General features: G+C 43.9%; 1 protein-coding gene across 5 annotated transcripts in view; it reads right to left on the reverse strand.

Moving 5' to 3' along the window:
* Palld (palladin, cytoskeletal associated protein) overlaps positions 1–19,135 on the reverse strand; it is a 316,862-nt gene that overhangs the window by 16,633 nt on the left and 281,094 nt on the right. For 2 of the 5 annotated variants that reach the window (XM_090354212.1, XM_090354210.1), the window contains 6 exons: positions 17,246–17,887; positions 10,536–10,671; positions 7,605–7,703; positions 6,092–6,142; positions 4,411–4,632; positions 2,295–2,444 (listed from right to left, as the gene is read on the reverse strand). In XM_090354212.1, coding sequence (XP_090210338.1) covers positions 2,295–2,444; positions 4,411–4,632; positions 6,092–6,142; positions 7,605–7,703; positions 10,536–10,671; positions 17,246–17,887 — 1,300 coding nt within the window. Of the gene's footprint in view, positions 1–2,294; positions 2,445–4,410; positions 4,633–6,091; positions 6,143–7,604; positions 7,704–10,535; positions 10,672–17,141; positions 17,150–17,191; positions 17,206–17,245; positions 17,888–19,135 lie in introns of those variants that run through there. The other 3 variants (XM_090354213.1, XM_090354214.1, XM_090354211.1) reach the window with 3 other exon arrangements.

Consider the following 19,135-nt stretch of genomic DNA (forward strand, 5'->3'; position numbering starts at 1 on the left):
CATTCTGTGAGAAGGGCTGGGCTCCTGGTTACCTGATGTAAACCAGGCCATTTGTACTAACGTTGTCTTCTGTCCAAAGAAACAGAGAAGGCTAACGTGGACTTCTGCTTTGACAGAGCAGAATTACTGCTGTCTCAGAGGATGCTGGGAGCAGAGGACCATTTCCCAGGTTCTTGTGTGGCAAGAGGCAGCTGTGTTGTGGGTGTGGCAGGGTCTGTAGTGCACAGCTTCCTCCACCCTAACCCACAGCTGTGGCAGTGTGGCACAGCCCCTTCTGCTGCCTTACTCCTTTCCCAGGAGGGTGATCAAAAGGAAGAGGCAGGAGGCCACAAGACCACACACGAGCATCCAGTTGGATGGAAATCCCACTCCAACTGTTCCCAGAGCTCTCCAGCAGTTCTGTGGGAACTGGCTACCTAGCAGGAGCCAATCTTCTCCATCCTGCTTCCACAGCCAATGGCCACGGCTTAAGGTGGCTCTTCTGAGATGGGGTAATAAGGTAATTAATTATAATGAGTAACATTATTTGAAAGCATGCTGTGGGCCAGGAAACGGAATGCTGTTTGAAACAGGCATGGAGAAGTGAAATGGTTTGCCCAAAGGCACATAAGAAATGAATGAAGAGTTAGAATCCAACTTTGATTTATCTGATGCTAGAGTGCATACCTCTTTTGGGGGGTGAGGTAGGGTATATTTGTTTGTGCCAGTATAGTACTAGGGCTTATACTGAGGTCCTGGCTTGGTCCTGTCCCTTAGCTTTTCTTCCTTTCTCAAGGCTGTTGGTCTATCACTTGAGCGACAGCGCTACTTCTAGTTTTCTTGCTTGCTAATTGGAGACAAGAGTTTGTTAGATTTTTCCTGCCAAGGCTGGCCTTCGGATAGTAGCAAGGATATAGGTGTGAGCCACCAGTGCCTGGCTAAAATACAACTTCTTAATGGAGGCTATGGTTTTGATTGTTTTAGAGAATAATAGTTATATTATTAGAATCAGAATGTCAAGAAAGCATATGAACAATGAAGAGTTTGCTTTTTGCTCTGGATAAATAGTTTCCTTCTAATATTAATATTATTGGAGAAAAGTACCCTAATATGATTATAGAATGTTAGGATAGAATAAGTCTTGTACAAACTTGAAACACTTTGTAACATATTTATTTATTTGTAGAACTATAGTTTGCTAGGCTGTCACTCTACCCCTTACTCTAAAACTTAGAAAATTCAGTAAAAATATCACTTTTTCCCCTATCCAGTTGCTTACAAGGTGATAACCTACTTGTCTTTTGAGGTCAGGAAGGTATGACCATAAATGAAATAGTTTTCTTAAACGGAGTAATGAAATATGGAGCGTTATAAATAAATCAAAGATATATATATATATTAAAGATGACTTCTGGATAGTCTTTACCAGTTGTGTAATAAAATTCTTAATTTTAGCTGTTGTTTTTTAAAAAATATATGACTTACACAAGTTTTATAAACTTAAGAAAATTACTCTGTCACACATTGAGCTCTTGAGGCCCAAATTAACTTCCTGATTTTGTGTTCCCTGTAGTCTAAAACACATAGAACCCTCAGGAAAGGCTTTGCTTGGATTGGTTAACCTGACACATAGCAGCCTCTGCTTAAATCCTATGCAGGACTGGGGTTTGATCCTAAATCCAAATTCAAATGTAAAAAAAAACTATCTATATTACAACAAACAGATCCGGAATGTTAGAATGTGAAAGTGAGAGTGAGGTGCTATTGCTTTAATATGGGCCAAGAATTACATCAATGCTTGTGAATTTCTTTTGATATATATTTTGGAGTTCTTCTACTATCATCTATCCATGCGTCTTATTCTGTGTGTTCTTCGTTTTCTTCATAGAACTTAATCCTACCTCTCTGTGCCTCCCCCCACGACCAACAAAAAAAAATCTGTTTCCTGGTATTCATTTTGTTCGATAGTTATTGAAAGGAGTTATCCCCACAGGACTCCTCTGCTGAGCATATATAGGCTGATTTTCTCCCTCAGGACTCTGTCCTGTCCATCTCTGCAGCTCCACAACCTCCACAAGCAGAGAAAGGCCTTACAGCTATGGAAGACATGTCCGCCCTCACCAGAATTATTCCTGTAGAGGAATTCTTGATGCAGTAAGTACTCATGCAATCAAGAATTGTCCTGTCTAAGAGCAAGATGGATAATGCATTTGGAACAATTGTTTCACAAGTGAAAGAACCTCAAGTTCATTTATATGTAGACAGTTGCTCAGTCTGAACACAGAAAAGAGCCCAGACCCCACACCCTCCTTCACCTGTGGATTGGCAGCCATGATTGTGTAGTTGCCGTCATCGTCCAGGGTGGAGGCTGCAGCGTGGAGAGCACAGGTGCCGTCGAGCTCTCTCTGAATGGTGTAGTGATCGCTCTTCGGGGAGATTTGCTTCCCATCTTTAAACCAATAGATCTGTGGAAGGAAAGATTAAAGGTCACAGATGGACTCTTGCAGGATTTGGAGGACAGATGGTAATAGTGTGGCTTGCACAGCTGATCCGAGCGTTCACGTGAGGGTGTCACCTGTGAGCAGCAAGTTCGTGTTTGTGGGACTCCGAGGGAAAGTTAGAATGATGGCATGTCCTTCCTGGTGGAGAGAGCAAAAGTGCAAAATCAGGAGGATCCAGGGCCGAGGTCACTTTCTCTCTTCCATTTTGCCGATTCTCCTTTTAGTTCTTTTGCACCATTAGTGAACCTTTGACTCCTGACCAATGTATTTCTCATTTCTGTATGCTTATTTTATGAATTTGTATTTGTTTGGTATCTCTACTTGGTTCATAGTTTCTATGCCCTTTACAATGCTTTCAGCCTTTGAAAAGATAGTTACTTTAGAGCGTTCTGAAGATACTTCCATATACACTAGGCACAGGCTTCTTTGCTGTTATGCTGACGACTCTGTGGATAGTTGTTTATTCCTACATAGAGCACTTGTGCCGGGGATTGAACTCAAGACCTCATGCTTGCTCTGCAGCTGTTCTACAACTTGCGGTCATGAGCTAGGCCTGATTATGAGTTTTCATTTCACCCTATATTCTTAGCCTTTCCCCGACTCTACCCTGCACAATCGGATATGCCTTAAACTGTGGAAAAAACTGCAGGCTTCTGAATGAAACCTAAGGATTTGAATCTTCCACAAGTAAAATTTAAATATATAGATATATACTCTTTCTGATGCAATCCATATGATAGTTTAAATTTGAGGTTTCAATGTTTTGCTTTTTATTCTTTTTGCTTCAGTTAGAAGTATAATTGTGTGTGTTTCTTTGCTGTTAATGCAGTTATTTAACTTCTCCTTTTCATGACAGGCCAGCATCCTATGCAGCATTTCCATACTTGTAGGGAGAGGGCTCTGTACTTAATCAATTAATTAACTACTTATTTCTCGACAGGGTGATACTACAGAGCCCAGGCTGGTTCAAATTTGTTATACCCCCACCTGAGTGTTGGGATTATAGGTATGTGCAGGTATGCCCGGCTCAGAAATTTTGATTATCTTTTCAAACAGTATACATCACCTATCTACCTCCCTTATTCCAGCACTGGGGAAACCTTGGTTTTATAGGTTAAAGATTTAAACTTTTCATGACCAGAGAGGAACAATACAGTTTTATATAAAGTAGAGCACTGGGTTCAAGACTAAGTCTGTCCACTTACCCATACAGTTCTCTTTAGTCATTTTCAATTTCAAAGTAACAATGGGAGGTAAGTGACAGAGGTGTGTGAAAACGTCCTGTTCAGCTGTTTTTAGGGTTGCTTCTCACTTCCTCTCATCTTCTCTTTTCTGTTTGGTTCTGTCCCATTGCATCCCATGAATTCCCTTCCTTAAACCTCACTGTATTTTAACTCCTACCACCACTCTTTAGCTTCCAAGATCTATGAAGCTAGGGTACTTAAAGCACTTTATACTGTGAGTACTGACAAAGCGGGTCTGCATATCTTCTTTCTACCATGTTTGGTGTATTTAGGAAGTCAAATCCTCATCAGAAAGTAGAACTCTTGTCGTAGTACGGGTGAGTCCCTAGAACTGACTGGCTGGAAACTTGTTCCCTAGTGCAGCCAAGTTGAGAAGTAAGTAAGACAGAGTGGGGCAGAGCCCTCATTAGTGGGTTAATCTGCTCAGGGATGTAATGATGACTATGTTATCTTAGGAATGCTATATTATAAAAATGACTATAATGCTTACTCTGTCTGGCCTTGTGGAGAACTTTGCTTTCTGCTGCGAGTTAAAAGAGCACAAAGCATTGAGTTTGTAGATGTCCTAGCCTCTAAAATAGAAACCCAAATAAACTGGCTTTATAAATTACCCAGTCTTGGATGTTTTGTTGTAGCAGCAGAAGACCGAGGAAGGTGGCTCTGAAAAAGTCACACTGTAGGCTCACCTTAGGTGTTGGGTTCCCGGCAACTCTGCATGTGAAGGTCACTGGCATGCCCTCAAAGATCTTGTAGTGTTTCAGCTTCACCTCAAAGTATGGCGCTACTCCGTTTTCCACGGGTAAATCCCCATACTGGATTTCATCCCCCGATTCCTCCACAGGAGACCTTTCCAGCCTGTATTCGATTTCGCTGATGAGTCTTTGTTCACAGCTGGAGACTTTGTATTCCTGTGTCACACAAAGCAAGTTCAAGTGAGCAGTCATGATGCTTTGTAGTACAGTGGAGCTGATGAATCTTTCTTTTCTCCCTGCCCAATGAAGCCTTAGTTTTTTTGGTGTGGGGCTTGGATTTGGGCCTGGGCACTGTCTCTGAGCCTCTTTGTGCTCAAGGCTAGCTCTCTACCACTTGGGCCACAGTGCCACTTCCAGTTTTCGAGACAGGATTTTTTTTTTAAAATCATAGAGCTTAAAAACATTGTCAGGGCTCTCTTCAGTTCCATAGAAGACAAAAACATCTGGCAGTAAGTATATATACTTATTTAGATATGTTTATATATATGTATATACATATATATTTATAATTTCAAATTGTTTTTAAGTCCAATCAAACAAACAAAAAAGATCAATTTTCCCCCTTCTTTTCTTTTCCTTTTGTCTTTTCTTTTTTTGGTACTGGGGAGCGAACCCAGGATGTTGCACTTGCCAGGCAAGTGCTTTGCCACTGAGCTATATTCCGGCCCTCCCCTTCTTTTCTCTCATGAAAAGTAGAGGTGGTAGTTGAAAGGAAGAAGGAAAAAAACAAAGGGCTATAAATTTCTAAACTGTTCATAAAAGAAACAGAAAGGAAATATGGTAAGGTAAAGCTGATGCCAGGACATTGCCTTCTCCAAAAGGCTAACACTAACAACTTTAAATGAAAATGAAAAAAAAAATCACAGTATTTCTTTACCTATAATGACCCCAATCTGAGATAGCTCTCCTAAACAGAAGCTTTTTGGGAATCATCTCTTTAAAAGAAAAACATGGCCAATAATTGTGTCAGTACTTCCTTTAGAAACACAACAGCAAAAAACCAAGAGCCTATCAACATATTACAGATGGGGTTTAGAGTGGACTCAGAGTTTTCTTTAAAAGTACACTCCTTTCCTTTTGGTTTCAGGGAAAGGGTACAAAGGTAGGAATAAAACAGAAGAGTACACAAGTTGGTTTTGTTTTGCTTAATTACTGTTGAATTACTTAAAGAATTAGTCACTTTTTTCTCTTAGAAAAAAGTGAATGGCAGATACGGCTTTTTATCATGATGTAAAATTCAGAGTACCCAGGTGTGATATCTAAAATACCAGGTGGATGGCATATATTTATAATACAATACCAGTCACTTAGGTGGCTGTGGATCCTTAGTTTGAGGCTACCTTGGATGACGTGATGAGTTTGGCTTGGTCTGCATAGTGAGACCCATTCTTAATACAACAACAAAAAGCTCAGAGTTTTCACCTATGGCAGAATTAAACCCAAACTTAATAACTGACAGGAAAAGCCACAGTACAGCAATTTTATCTGATATTAAAGGAAAACCCAGAATGACCATAGCATTTAGACTGAACATATGGCAGTGGAGACAGATGTCCACAGGCGGAAAGAGGAGCAGAGCACAGAGCAAGAAGGAGAAGAAAGGGAAGAGCTTAACCTTTTGACCGTCCAGAGAACTCCCTAGAGAAGCAGGAGGAGACCCAAAGTCCTGCAACAATGAAAAAAAGAGGTGAAGACTCAGAAACAACAGGACAGAGCATGACTGATTTCTAGTTTACTTAAGCAAAACTAATTTTTTTGGTTGTGGAGCTTGAACTTGGAGCCTGGGTTCTGTCCCTGAGTCTTTTGTTCAAGGCTAGCCCTCTACCGCTTGAGCCACAGCACCACCTCCAGTTTTTGAGTGGTTGATTGGCGATAAGAGTCTCACAGGGGCTTTTCTTCCTGGGCTGGCTTCTCAGCCTCCTGAGTAGTTAGCATTACAGGCATCTTGCTTTGAAGTGAAACTTTTGTGACAGGAATATTTAATCTTGAAAAGCTTTCAGATTATGAAGGATGACCCATTGTTCAAGAAATAGTAAAAAGGGTTACTTGACCATTTAGATTCTTTTTAGAAGTATTTTTTTAAGGTTGTGAAAATAATAGATACTATAAAGTGATTTATATCAGACTCTAGAAATTAGTATTTTTTAGTAGTAGGGGAATAAAAAAACATTTGAAGTCTTTTGCTGGTTGTGCTTTATATATGTGAAAAACAAAGGCCGTCTTCTCTGTATGTAGATACTTCAGTTTTGCTGATAGTAAGAATATAATGACATGTTTATTAATTTACTCCAATAATGCAGATAGGAGAAATGTTTTTCCACACAAAGCATTTCTTCTGCCTCAAAGCACAAGGCAGGAAAACAAAAGGATACTCAAAAGGAAAAATACCTGACTAAAAATAAAAAAGCTGAGCCAGGCACGGTGGCTCATGCCTGTAATTCTCGCTACACAGGAGGCTGAAATCTGAGGAACAAGATTCAAAGCCAGCCCAGGCACAAAAGGACCTGAGACTCTAGAAAATGGTAATTGGGGATTGGCTCAAGGGTAGGGCAGTAGCCTTGAGCTGAAAAGCTCAGGAACAGTGCCCAGGCCCAGAGTTCAAGCTCCATGACCCACCAAAAAGATAAAAATAAAAATAAAAAAATAAAATAAAAAAGCTGGGGAATGTTGGTAGTCCTAGCTACTCAAGAGGCTGAGATTTGAGGATCGCTGTTCAAAGCCAGCCTGGGCCAGAAAGTCCATGAAACTCTTAATCTCCAATTAACTACCAAAAAAAAAAAAAAAAAAAAAAAAAGGCCAACCAACCAACCAACCAACAGGATGTATAGAACACTAGCCTTGACCACAAAAGCTCAGGAACAGTACCTAGGCTTCAAGTTCAAGCACCAGGACTGGCAAACACACACACACACACACACACACACAAAGATGAAAAGCATAATAGTGCTAATGATAACAACCCCACAAGCCAGTGTCTGACAGTATTTACCTAATAAACATTAGCCATGATTGAGGATGTCAGAAGGAATATACCTGGCAAAGCTAGGGACTTGCCTCTCCTTTTCACAAAGCGAATTTCAAGGAAGAATCATTTTTCTTCTCAGATTTCAGAGAAACCCAGTACCTACCTGATTTGCTGACTCTTCTTCTGGCTCTTGGATATTGAAGACGGTTGCACTGTCTGCACCAAGCAGTCGGCGTGCCATTCTCTCTTCATATGTTAACCTCTAAGCAAAATAAGCCACAAAAAATACAAATTAAAAATCTATAAGTATAAGCTGGGTACGATGGTTCATGCCTTAATCGTAGCTACTCAGGAGTTCAAGGCCCATGACTCACAAAAAAATCTCTAAGTATATATTGTCTTAAGAAAAAGGATTTTTTAAAAACATAATTTCTGTTAGGATTTTCATATACAAAGGACATCTCTTTCTTTCCCTTGCATCAGTGTTTTCCCCCACCCGTCCTTATGATCCTCCAATTCTAAGTTTGGGAGCAGCCAGCTGATACAGCACAAATTTAAAGTGAATGGTAAGCAACAAGGCAGAGACTCCATAGCAAAGACATGCCATTTTTATCCTAGTGACAAATATAGAGGAAAAAAGAAAAGATAGCCTAACAGCAAAATATGCTGTAAAGGAAATGTTCTTTCCAAAGCCATTCATAGGTTTCAGAATAGCTGAATAAGCTCCAAGACCAATGGACAGGAAAAGAAAAAATAATCCAGAAGATAAAGAGAAGAGGTAGCTCTGACAGAAACACCTGCACCAGTCAACACCGTGTCTGCTACATAGTAGATACTCAGTAAATACCAGAAAAAGAATGATTGTACAAGGCTTGCAAATGTGGGTTTTAAAGTGTGTTAGAATTATGTATGGATCTAGGGGAAATGCAGAGACTCATCTACTTCCTTAGGCATTTTACAAATGGATTTGATTAGGAAGAGGGAGCAATGAGTAAGACAGAACCTTGACCAAGTATGGAAGTTATTTCTGATCAACTTGTGAATATTGATGCAAATAGTATTGGTTATTCTCTAATCAGGAAAATATGTTGGGTAAATTTACAATTTCCAGTAATTGCTGGTTATAGTTCCAGCACAAACCGGGAAGTGAAACCAATCAAGCGCCAAGTACCCCTAAAGTTCAATTTATTCATGAATAAGGCAAGGACAGGCACCAGGAGAGGGGGAGGCGAGTTTCTCAGTGGCCTGTGGAGTGATGAAATGCTAGAATGTTATTATGCAAATTAAATTTCTCAACTCTGTTTAAATCAGGGAGTTCATTTTTCCAAGAGACTTTTAAAAAAATACAATCTTGGCTCTTGTAAAAAGCGTTCCTTATTTTTTTTTTTTTGCCAGTCCTGGGCTTGAACTCAGGGCCTGAGCACTGTCCTTGGACTTTCTCAAGTCTAGAGCTCTACCACTTGAGCCTCAGCACCACTTCCAGCTTTTTTGTATGTATGTGGTACCAAGGAATCGAACCCGGGTCCCCACGCATGCTAGGCAAGCACTTTAACCACTAGGCCAAACTCCCGGCCACGTTTCTTATTTTCTTATGGCAACTAGCACAGATACCAGTAGAGGCCTGGAGTGATTTCCATTCTGTTACTTATAAAGGAAAAAGGATCCATTTGCTACCGGTTCCTTTAGTAGAATGCACCTGCTACCAGTAGAAGCCAGACTTACTTTGCAGCTGGGTTTCTATGATATGGATATAGAAATACAAGCCCTTGTCTACAGTGCCAAACTCAGTAATGTTAGGAATAAACAGAAGAACCCATTTTTTTTTATAAGGCAATCTTATCCTCCTGTCCTAAACTCTCAGTGTGAAAATCTATGGAACTCACTGTCACATTGTTTACCACTAAACTGATAAACCAAAGAATGGATAAGGAAACATGGAGATGAATGGAGGAAATGTCTCATATATTTTCTACCATATATTCTACAATTCTGCAGCCTTAAAACACACTTAGTTCCCTTCTCTTTTCCTTTCCCTTCCCTTTCCTTTCCTCCCTCCTTCTACTTCCCTCCATTTTCTTTCCCTTCCTTTTCTTTTAATTTTTGCCAGCCCTGGGACTTGAACTCAGGGTCTGGGTACTGAATCTGAGCTTTTGTGGCTTGTGCTCTGCCACTTGAGCCACAGCTCCACTTCCAGCTTTTTGATAGTTTATTGGAAATAAGCATCTCACAGACTTTCCTGAACTGTAATCCTCTAGTCTCAGCCTCCTGAGTAGCTAGGATTGTAGGCGTGAGCCACCGGCATTTGGCCTCCTACTTAGTTTTCATCTCTAGTTGTTTTCGTTTTGCTTTGACAAAGTAGCATGAGACTGTGGGACAGGCACTGCACTTTGAGAGTAATGAATCCGTAGCTGGGTAGAAGGAGTTTCACTTCAGTAATGATTTCTCTGTAGGTGTATTTTGAGTAGAATTCTCTTTGTGGTGCTTGAATTCCAATTCATTGCATCTGTTTACAAAACACTCCAGTTCCCAACAACTGCCAGCCAGGATTGGAACCTCATGTTTCTTTATCTTTTCTTTCTTTTTTTTTTTTTTTCCTGTTTTTGGTAGTACTGAAGTTTTGAACTTAGGACCTTGTGCTGTATAGGCAAAGCGCTCTCCTACTTGAGCCATAACTTTAGCCCTTTATTTTTCTGATAGAGTTTTTCTTCCTCCCACCCTCAAAGTCTAGCCTCAGAAAGTGATCCCCGTCCGGTGTAGCTGGGATTATACATGCAAACCACCATGGCTCAGCTTATTGGTTGAAATGGGACTCACTAACTTTTGGGGCTGTTCCAGAACCAAATCCTAGAGTAGCTGGGATTGCAGGGATGTGCCATCACACCCAGCTTCTTTCCCTTTATAACAGTGTTATCACTTGGTTGCTCTCTCAACCCTAATCAAAGCTGATCTTCCTTCTTCTAACTCTCTAAGAGGGAGGTTGAGGTTCAAGAAGTAATAAAATAATTGTGTGGAGGAATGTCAAGAGGCTAAGCCTTAGTGCATGAAAGGAAGCGATCTAGGATGTGGGCAGCGACTGTTCCCTGTCTCTCAGTACCGGCTGGCCGTTGTTCAGGAGATCCTCCTTGAATCGAAGTTTTCGTTCCAGATCTTGAATGACCGCATCCTTTGTGCCTTGAATCTCTTCATCGGAGGCAATCCTAGCAGTTCTCCCGGCCTTCTTTGGAAATCCCCTGCAGGGCAGAAAGCGTGGACTTAATTACCACACAGTCTTGTAAGCAAAATTTTTATCCTGTGGGTTTTTTTTTTTTAAATTTTAAACTACAGCCTTACATCTGAAGAAGAGTTGGGTTTTGAAGTTATCTGACAGATGAGGTTGAAGGCAGCTAGCTATTGTACAGTAGCTATTACTGGCACAGACCTACTTGCACATCGATGGGGTGTGAGTAGCCCTCAATGACTGAAGGCATCCCGTGTTTCTGTAGGCAACACACTGAGAGCCGTGTGTCAGTACACAGGAGAACTAAAGGGATACACAAGTGAATAGGGCAGAAGAAATCATTAAGCTAGGAAAAGCAGAGAACCATGATGTGGATGGGTGAACAAGAGGCTAATTGCTATACCATAAGTTTATTTGTTTGACAGTTCTGAGGCTTGAACTCAAGGCCTGGGCATTGTCCTTGGATACTTTGTGCTCAAGGCTTGCACTCTGTCACTTGAGCCACAGCACCACTTCTGGCTTTCTCTACGTATGTAGTACCAAGGGATCGAACCCAGGGCTTCATGAATGCTAGGCAAGAACTCTACCACTAAGTCAAACTCCTGGCCCCTACAGCATAAATTTTGTTGCTTGGAAATAATTTTTCAATGCACTTGACTCTTATTTGGGAGACTTAAAACTACCACTCTGAAATATTCCATATAGAAATACTTTATCTGGGTTTGAGTCCTTGCAACTCAAGTATTTTATCAATTTTGATTACTTTTGCTCCCCCCATAAAAGCCATTCAATACTTCTTTTACTGAGAAGGTGTAAAGAAGATTACTAATATTTATGGTTCATACTCATAAACTTATATTTGGCAAGCTGAGGCAGAAGGAAAAATTTGAGGCTAGCCTGGGCTACACAGTGAAACTTGTTTCAAAACACCAAATAATCAGGTGACCGTAATCCTAGCCACTCAGGAGGCTGAGATCTGAAGATCAAAGTTCAAAGCCAGCCCAGGCAGAAAAGTTCTTGAGACCCTTAACTCCAATTAACCAACAAAAGGCCAGAAGTAGAGGTGTGGCTTAAGTATGAGAATGCCGGAGAAACAGAGAGAGAGAAAGAGAGAGAGGGAGACAGAGAGAGACAGAGAGACACTGAGAGAGACAGAGACACAGAGAGAGACAAAGAGGGACAGAGACAGATAGACAAAAAAAACTAGCATTAGAAGGAGAGATTTATGTGATTCCTTTTCTTCCACCTCTTTTTAAAGTGGCTTTCCTTTGTTTATAGAGTTCAAGTACTCATATTTTCTTGGCTTTGTATAGTCAACACTGAAATAAGAATCAATCAGTTGAAAGATTTGTTTAAAAACCCACTAGTTCTTTCACAAATGTTTACTGAGCATCTAGCAAGCACAGTGTTAATATAGTATATCAGTGCAAATTCTGTTAACCCTAGCCAAAAGTAGTTTGGTAAGGTAAATGTATTAACTTGATGAGATCATGAAATTTTATTATATATTTGAAGTTTTCTGCAAAAAAATGAAGGAGAAATGCTTCAGTATTATAGTCACTGTTACCTGCAAAGAGAACCAAAAGATATGATCCTTCATATCTTCACAAGAGGTTGGGTAAGCATCAAGCTGGGAGTTAAGGCCCAAACTTAGGATAACAGTCTTAAAAGCAATTGGAGACAAAGTGCTTGAATACAATGCTGGATCTGGGTGCCAGTAGCTCACTGCTATAATCCTAGCAACTCAGGGAGGCAGAGATTTGAGGATTGTGGTTAGAAGCCAGCCTAGGCAGGAAAGTCTGTGAGACTCTTACCTCCAGTTAAGCACTAGAAAACCGGAAGTGGTGCTGTGGCTCAGTGGTAAGAGCGCTAGCCTTACACAAAAGCTCAAAAGCTCAGTGACAGTGACCAGGCACTGAGTTCAAGCCCTACGACTGGTGACACACACACACACACACACACACACACACACACACACACTCCTTTCCCTGCCGAAAGATAAGGCTGTTGACAAGTTTTGAGAAGGAGAGGAAGGAATTCAAAATCAGCATGAATGCAAGATCAGGAACAAGAATTGTTACCACTTAGCTCCAAGGTTTGGGCTATGCGTTTCAGCTTCTTCCTCTGAAATGCAGAATTACTGGAAATACTACAGAGCAGGTGCACACCGGCCCTCGGAGGAAGAGTGGACATGCAGAGGCAAGCCACTGTGTCCCCAGCATGGAAGGAGAGCAAGGTCTAGGCTGGTCACAGGACACGGAATGAATGAGAGGAAGGAATTTTAGAAGACATCAAGAATTCTTTACCAGAGTTCCCCAAATGTCAAATAGCTTTCACTGACTGCCTTGTCATTGCTCCACGGAGGGCTCAGTGCTGGAAATACAGGGCTGAGCAAAACTAGGCCCTAGGATTTGTAAAAATCATGTCCTGCAATGGAGATGGCAGAGAGATGGGGGAGGGAGGAGAGAGACACAGAACCTTGGACTCAGCACATTCAGGAGAGGGCAAGTGCCACAGCGAGAGGCCCGTGAAGCCATGACTTTATCAGCAGACAACCGAACCTCTAAGGAGGCGCCTGTGTCAACGCCAGGAAGTGACTGCTTATGCATTGTGAGACCATGCACTGTTCCCAGGGCCAGAATGAGCTCGACAGAGCAGCAGATGGTGCAGTGACCCAGAGGAACATCTGCATTCTCAGGTTTAGGGTTAGCATGGAAGGTTAGTATTTGGGATGGGGAGACACAGGAAAGACAAGTTATTGTAAGCATTTTGTTTGTCTGTTTTGATTTGGTGCCTGTCTTGGGGCTTCAACTCAGGGCCTGGATGCTGTTTTTAGCTTTTCCACTCAGGGCTGGAATTCTACCACTTGGACCATTTTTGTTTTTTTGCTGGTTAGCTAGAGATATGAATTTTATAGACTTTTCTGCCTGGGCTGGCTTTAAACTATGATCCTCATATCTCAGCTTCCTGAACTGCTAGGATTCAAGGCGTGAGCCGCTGGCACCTGGTGATAAGTTTTTGAGATAAAAATTGGGCAACTGAGTTTGATCTCCTATAAAATTAATACTACGGCGGAATTAATGATGTTGTAGCTTTTTGCTAAGATAACTCCAGCTTTTGATCAATGAAACACAACCAACTAATAGGAAATAAAAGAATATCTAGTGACAAGACATGCTGTCTCTTCATGATGGTTTGTATAGCTTGTACACAGGCTGGTCCAGAATCAGAACTCTATACAAGTCCATATGCAGAAGCAAAACTTAATCAGTAAGCAATTCCTAACACTAAGCACTAAGCTAGTTCCTGAGCTGTGTACTCTGGCTTCAACAGGAAGTCACTTGCCATTTAAAAATAATATTCATGGACCGGGAGTTTGGCCTAGTGGTAGAGCGCTTGCCTAGCATGCACAAAGACCCGGGTTTGATTCCTTGGTACCACATAGATAGAAAAAAGCCAGAAGTAGTGCTGTGGTTCAAGTGGTAGAGCCCTAGCCTTGAGAAAGTCCAAGGATAGTGCTCAGGCCCTGAGTTCAAGCCCAGGACTGGCAAAAAAAATTCATGTGGATGGATTAAAACAGCTAGAACATACAGAGAATCTGGAAGCTGAAATTGTCCAGTTGGCCGCCATGAGATCTTAGGAGGGTTTGCTGTTGTTGGCTACTGAATAGTCTTGAATACAGCTTTCTCTTGACATACCATTCTCGATCAATTCTGTCAATTCATTTCAGAAACACGAATCTCCAGAGTATAACTTCAGGAACTCCAACTAAAAGACTTACTCTCCTCTTCTCAAATTCAGTGAAATCACAAACAATTCCAGAGTAAGCAAACTCCTTAACTGGTGAATGTTGAGACACTCTTTACATCCAAGGATATAACATATTTACAAATGCCTACAGAGTGTTTGTGTGTCAGTCTGAGAAGGCCCCTAGAAACAACAATGGGTCAGACTTCTCCAGATTAAATAAAAACAAGCCTGACCATATAAACAGATGACATAGAAGATGTATACTTGGGAAGTACAAGAAAGGTTGTATCTGAAATGCAGACCTAAGATTTTGGTTAAAAAAAAAACCTAATGCATTTCTATTGAAAAATGTCTAAGACAAATCAAATGAATTTTTATTTCATAGATTCCCTTGTGCACAATGTGTTGCTAGCATTTGGCATAATCAGACAAGCCTTTGAAAGTGCTTTCGAGAATGCCATAGTTACAGTAGCCCTTAAAAGGGACATCAGATCTTTGGTAAATGATCTGGAATTATTATCAAGGCCAGATGGCAACATTTTTGCTTTTAATTCAGAATACAAATGATGGATCCCACAGTATGCCTGAAGACCTTCAAAAGACACATTGTATCAAACCAAAGGAATGAACTCTTTAATGTGTGTGATTTAGCAAGGGGAAAATTCCTTTGAGATAAGTAGGTAACCATGCAGTGATGTTTTGCTGGGCTGGCAGGGTAAAAGAAATCCTGCATCCCTACCCTCCTTACTACTTTTCTTTGGTCACAGTACTGAACACTTCGTAAGTTTGGCTACTGAGTTTGGCTTAGTTCTTCTCAGCCACAAAATCTACATAGATTCTGCATTAATTTTTAAGAAATGTCAGGAACTGCTGGACTCTTTTGCGCTGACAACATTGTATGGCTTCAAAAAAAAGTCACATGCTCCAGTTACTTGAGGTAAACCCTGACAATAGATATCATCTTAGGTAAGTTTCAAAGAAAAATATGAATAAATCACAGTTTCTACTGAAAATACTTTAAGGCCTGACTTCTCAATGCCTCTGCTGGATAGAGTAATCTTTGCTTAAATTCTATTAGAAAAGCTTGCTTTTATGATACTTAGATTGCTGCAAAGTGAGATTTGGTGCTAATGTAGTAAGAACTACCACGCCACAAACTCCTACTTTGTGAATCTCTGATAGTTAATTTTTTTTTTTTTTTTTTAGCATGATGACTCCGGAGCGTGGGTGGGGTGGGGAATAAAGGCTCAAACAGAAAAGGGAAGCTCACTGCCTCAGCTTCTCAATGGAAGCTCACTGACACACCCTTCCATTCCTTTATTTATTTAGTCATCTCAACTGTGCTTTCTCCAATAAGAATTTGAGAAGAAGCCAGATTTCTGACAGAATTCTTGTAATGCACATTTAGAAAGTATCTAGCAAGACAAGACATCACTAATTGAAGTTCTTCCACGCACCTAATGAAGGCCTGCTACAACCATGCCGGTGTCTGATGTGACTGACATTAGTGTGACATTAGAGTGAAATGGTAATGCATGCCTGTAACCCACGTAGTTAGGAGGATGAGGCAGGAGACTTGAGAGATGGAGGCCTGGGACTCATTGTGGCCATTCTGAAGTCAGGAGAAACAGATACTACCCAATCCACAATAAAAAAGCAGCAGGGAGCTGGATGCTAGTGGCTCAAGCCTATAATCCTAGCTATTCAGGAGTCTGAGACCTGATGGTCACCGTTCAAAGCCAGTTTAGGAACGTCCACGAGACTCATGTCCAATTAACCAACAAAAATCAGGAAGTAGAAGCCTGGCTCAAGTGCTAAGTGCACAAGGTCCTGAGGTCAAGGCCCAGACCTGGCAAAAGAAGACAGAGAAACTTCAGAGAGTAGTCATTCTGAGAACACTACTGGTGATCCCACCGTTTCTCACTGGATTCTACACTTCCTAATTTAATTTGGGTCAGATACATCTATGTCCCCCTCCCCGTCATTACATGTAGAATACAAAGGCATACCGGTGTCTTGATAGCATTTACGTTTTGCTTTTTTAATTTTGTTGGTACTGGAGTTTCCCTTGCTTAGGCTATAGCCCTACGTGTGTACTTAATAGCCGAAGGGCGACTGCCACTGATAACCGAAGGCGCGAGGTTGCTTGGCGAGGGCGTGCATTCTGGCGCCAGGCATGATCAGATCTGCTTGCTGGATGCGCCCTTGACAGAACCGTCTAACCACGGAAGGCCTCAGTGTCCTGAGTGGGACTGTGAGGAACACCGTCCTTGAGTGCTCCACGGAGAGTGGGGTGACAGGCCTTGAAGCCCTTGAGGAGGGAATTGGGTGCCCGGTGAGCACCACCCCCTGGGCCGTGGTTTGGTGTGGGAGGCGGGTAGGGGAGGAGTCTTAGGCAGGGCATGCGGCTGTCACTCACTGGGGTGTCATCCCTGGGTGGGCTTGGGGCGAGGCATGCGGCTGTCAATCACACGGGGTGCTGCCCCTGGGTGGGCTTGGGGTGAGGCATGCGGCTGTCAATCACACGGGGTGCTGCCCCTGGGTGGGCTTGGGGTGGGACATGCAGCTGTCACTCACTGGGGTGACGCCCTTGGATGGGCTTGGGGTGGGACATGCAGCTGTCACTCACTGGGGTGACGCCCCTGGGTGGGCTCGGGGTGGGGCATGCAGCTGTCACTCACTGAAGTGACGCCCCTGGGTGGGCTTGGGACGGGGCATGCAACTATCACTCACGCGGGGGTGACGCCTCTGGGTGGGCTTGGGGTGCGGCATGCAGCTATCACGCGGGGGTGACGCCCCTGGGTGGGCTTGGGGCGGGACATGCGGCTGTCACTTACGCGGGGGTGACTCCCCTGGGCAGCCCCAGGGCGTTGACAGCCACCGGCGAAGGCTGGGATGGCAGCAGGGCGCTGAGGAAGGCGGCTGGCGTCTGTCCGTGCAGGCGGGTCCCGGGCACGGAGCAGGGCGAAGCCGGAGCCGGGAGCGGCGGCGGTGGCGGCGGGAAGGTGTCGGACACCGGGAAGGCCCCGGTGGGGCTGAGGACGGGCGGCGGCGGCGGCGGCGGGGACGGGGAGGCCGGGCCCCAAGGGGCGTCGGCGCCGAAGGGCGAGGCGAAGGGCGAGGCGAAGGGCGGCGGGGGCGCGCGGCTCAGCGGCCGGGGCGTGGGGGACAGGGGCGACGGGAGGCTGGAGCTGCTGGGGCTGGAGGCGGGCGTGGCGTGTCCGGACGCGGGGCCCAGGTTCTGCGCGGCGATGAACTGCTTGGGCCGCGCGTAGTTGAAGGATCCGGAGGACTGCATGGCGGCGCGGGGCGCCAGCGCGCTCATGGGCTCGGGCCCGGCGGGCGAGGCCGGCGGCGGCTCGGGGCAGGCGGGCGGCGGCGGCGGCGGGAAGGGCGGCGAGGGCGGCGCCGGGGGCCGCGCGCTGGACTCCTGCTCCAGGCGGACCTGGGTCTGCAGCTGCTGCAGCCTCGCGGGGTCCCTGCGGGGGAGAGAAGGCGACAGCGTCAGCCGGGCTGGTGTGTGCCGGGGGGGGGAGGGGGGGTGGCCCGGACCCGCAGACCTGGGCTCCGAACTTCCCTCGTCCGCCAGCGCCCAGAGGGGACTCGAGTCCCTACCTGACCGGGCCCGGGGCCGGGGCCGGGACGGAGGCCGGGCGGGATGGGAAATGTCACCCAGTGCCTGATCACGTTTTATGGAAGCTGACCCCACCGCCTCGGCTGCTGCTGATGAAACGGAACCAGGACTAACACCGGAAGAGTGATTAAAAAAAAAATAGTTCTTTTTTCCGTCCCGGGGCGCACAGCTGGTATTTTACCACTTGAACCACGTCCCCGCCCCAGTCTTTTGCAGATATATTGGACCTCGAGCCTCCAAGACTTTTTCTGCTCCGGCTGTTTTCCAACCCCAGTCCTCCCAATTTCAGCCTTCTCAGTAAGCCACCTTCTTGGGAAAACAAAACAGAACTCAAAAGCCTTCCTATGTCCCACCTAGGGACCAAGGGCTGTCAAGAGCAAGTTCAACAGAAGATGGCGCTGCAACAACCAAGTCGAGGAAAAGACAAAAACCACACACCTGACTTCACAAAAGGACAGCAAAACTTGATTTATGGGCATCTAATCTTTAAAACACAAAGCAATAAAAGGATTCAAAGATTCTGATAAAAAAGATCGGTTACCACGTATCCCTGGCATGTAGGAAGAGTTCTGAGCTCTTTGCTTTTAGTCCCTTAACGTGATTACACTTAAATCCATGAAAAGAGGAAAAAGAATAACTTTTTGTGAACTGTGAGGAATAAAGACAAGGCACTCCTATATTCCTAATCTGTTCAGAGCACGGAGGAGTCTTAAGAACCAAGGTCTCCGTGGGGTGTACTGGACTCTGTTGTAGCCCTTGAAAGACAGCCACAGGCTGCTGGGTTTTACCAGGGTCCCCAGAGCTCCAGATGTGCCTGTGGTTTGGGTACACGGTCCAGCACATGTGTTCCTGCTTCGAGTATTTAGAGCTGGCACGGGAATAGAACTCGTAAAAAAACCACCCACCAGCTAGCTCTAAACCAGCACTCTCATTTGAAATCTCCCATTGTTCCTCTCTGGTCTTCTGCCTTTATGAACTCTTCATATTTCCTCCCTATGGAAACACATCCTCTTTCTTAAGTCCTCTCTCACCCTCATGGCCGCTATACCTGGGATGGAAGCGTCTAGGTGGCTTTCCTCGGGTCACAGTTCCC

Source organism: Megascapheus bottae, chromosome 20 (assembly GCF_031878675.1).
Source record: "Megascapheus bottae isolate mThoBot1 chromosome 20, mThoBot2.hap1, whole genome shotgun sequence".
Taxonomy (NCBI): Eukaryota; Metazoa; Chordata; class Mammalia; order Rodentia; family Geomyidae; genus Megascapheus; species Megascapheus bottae.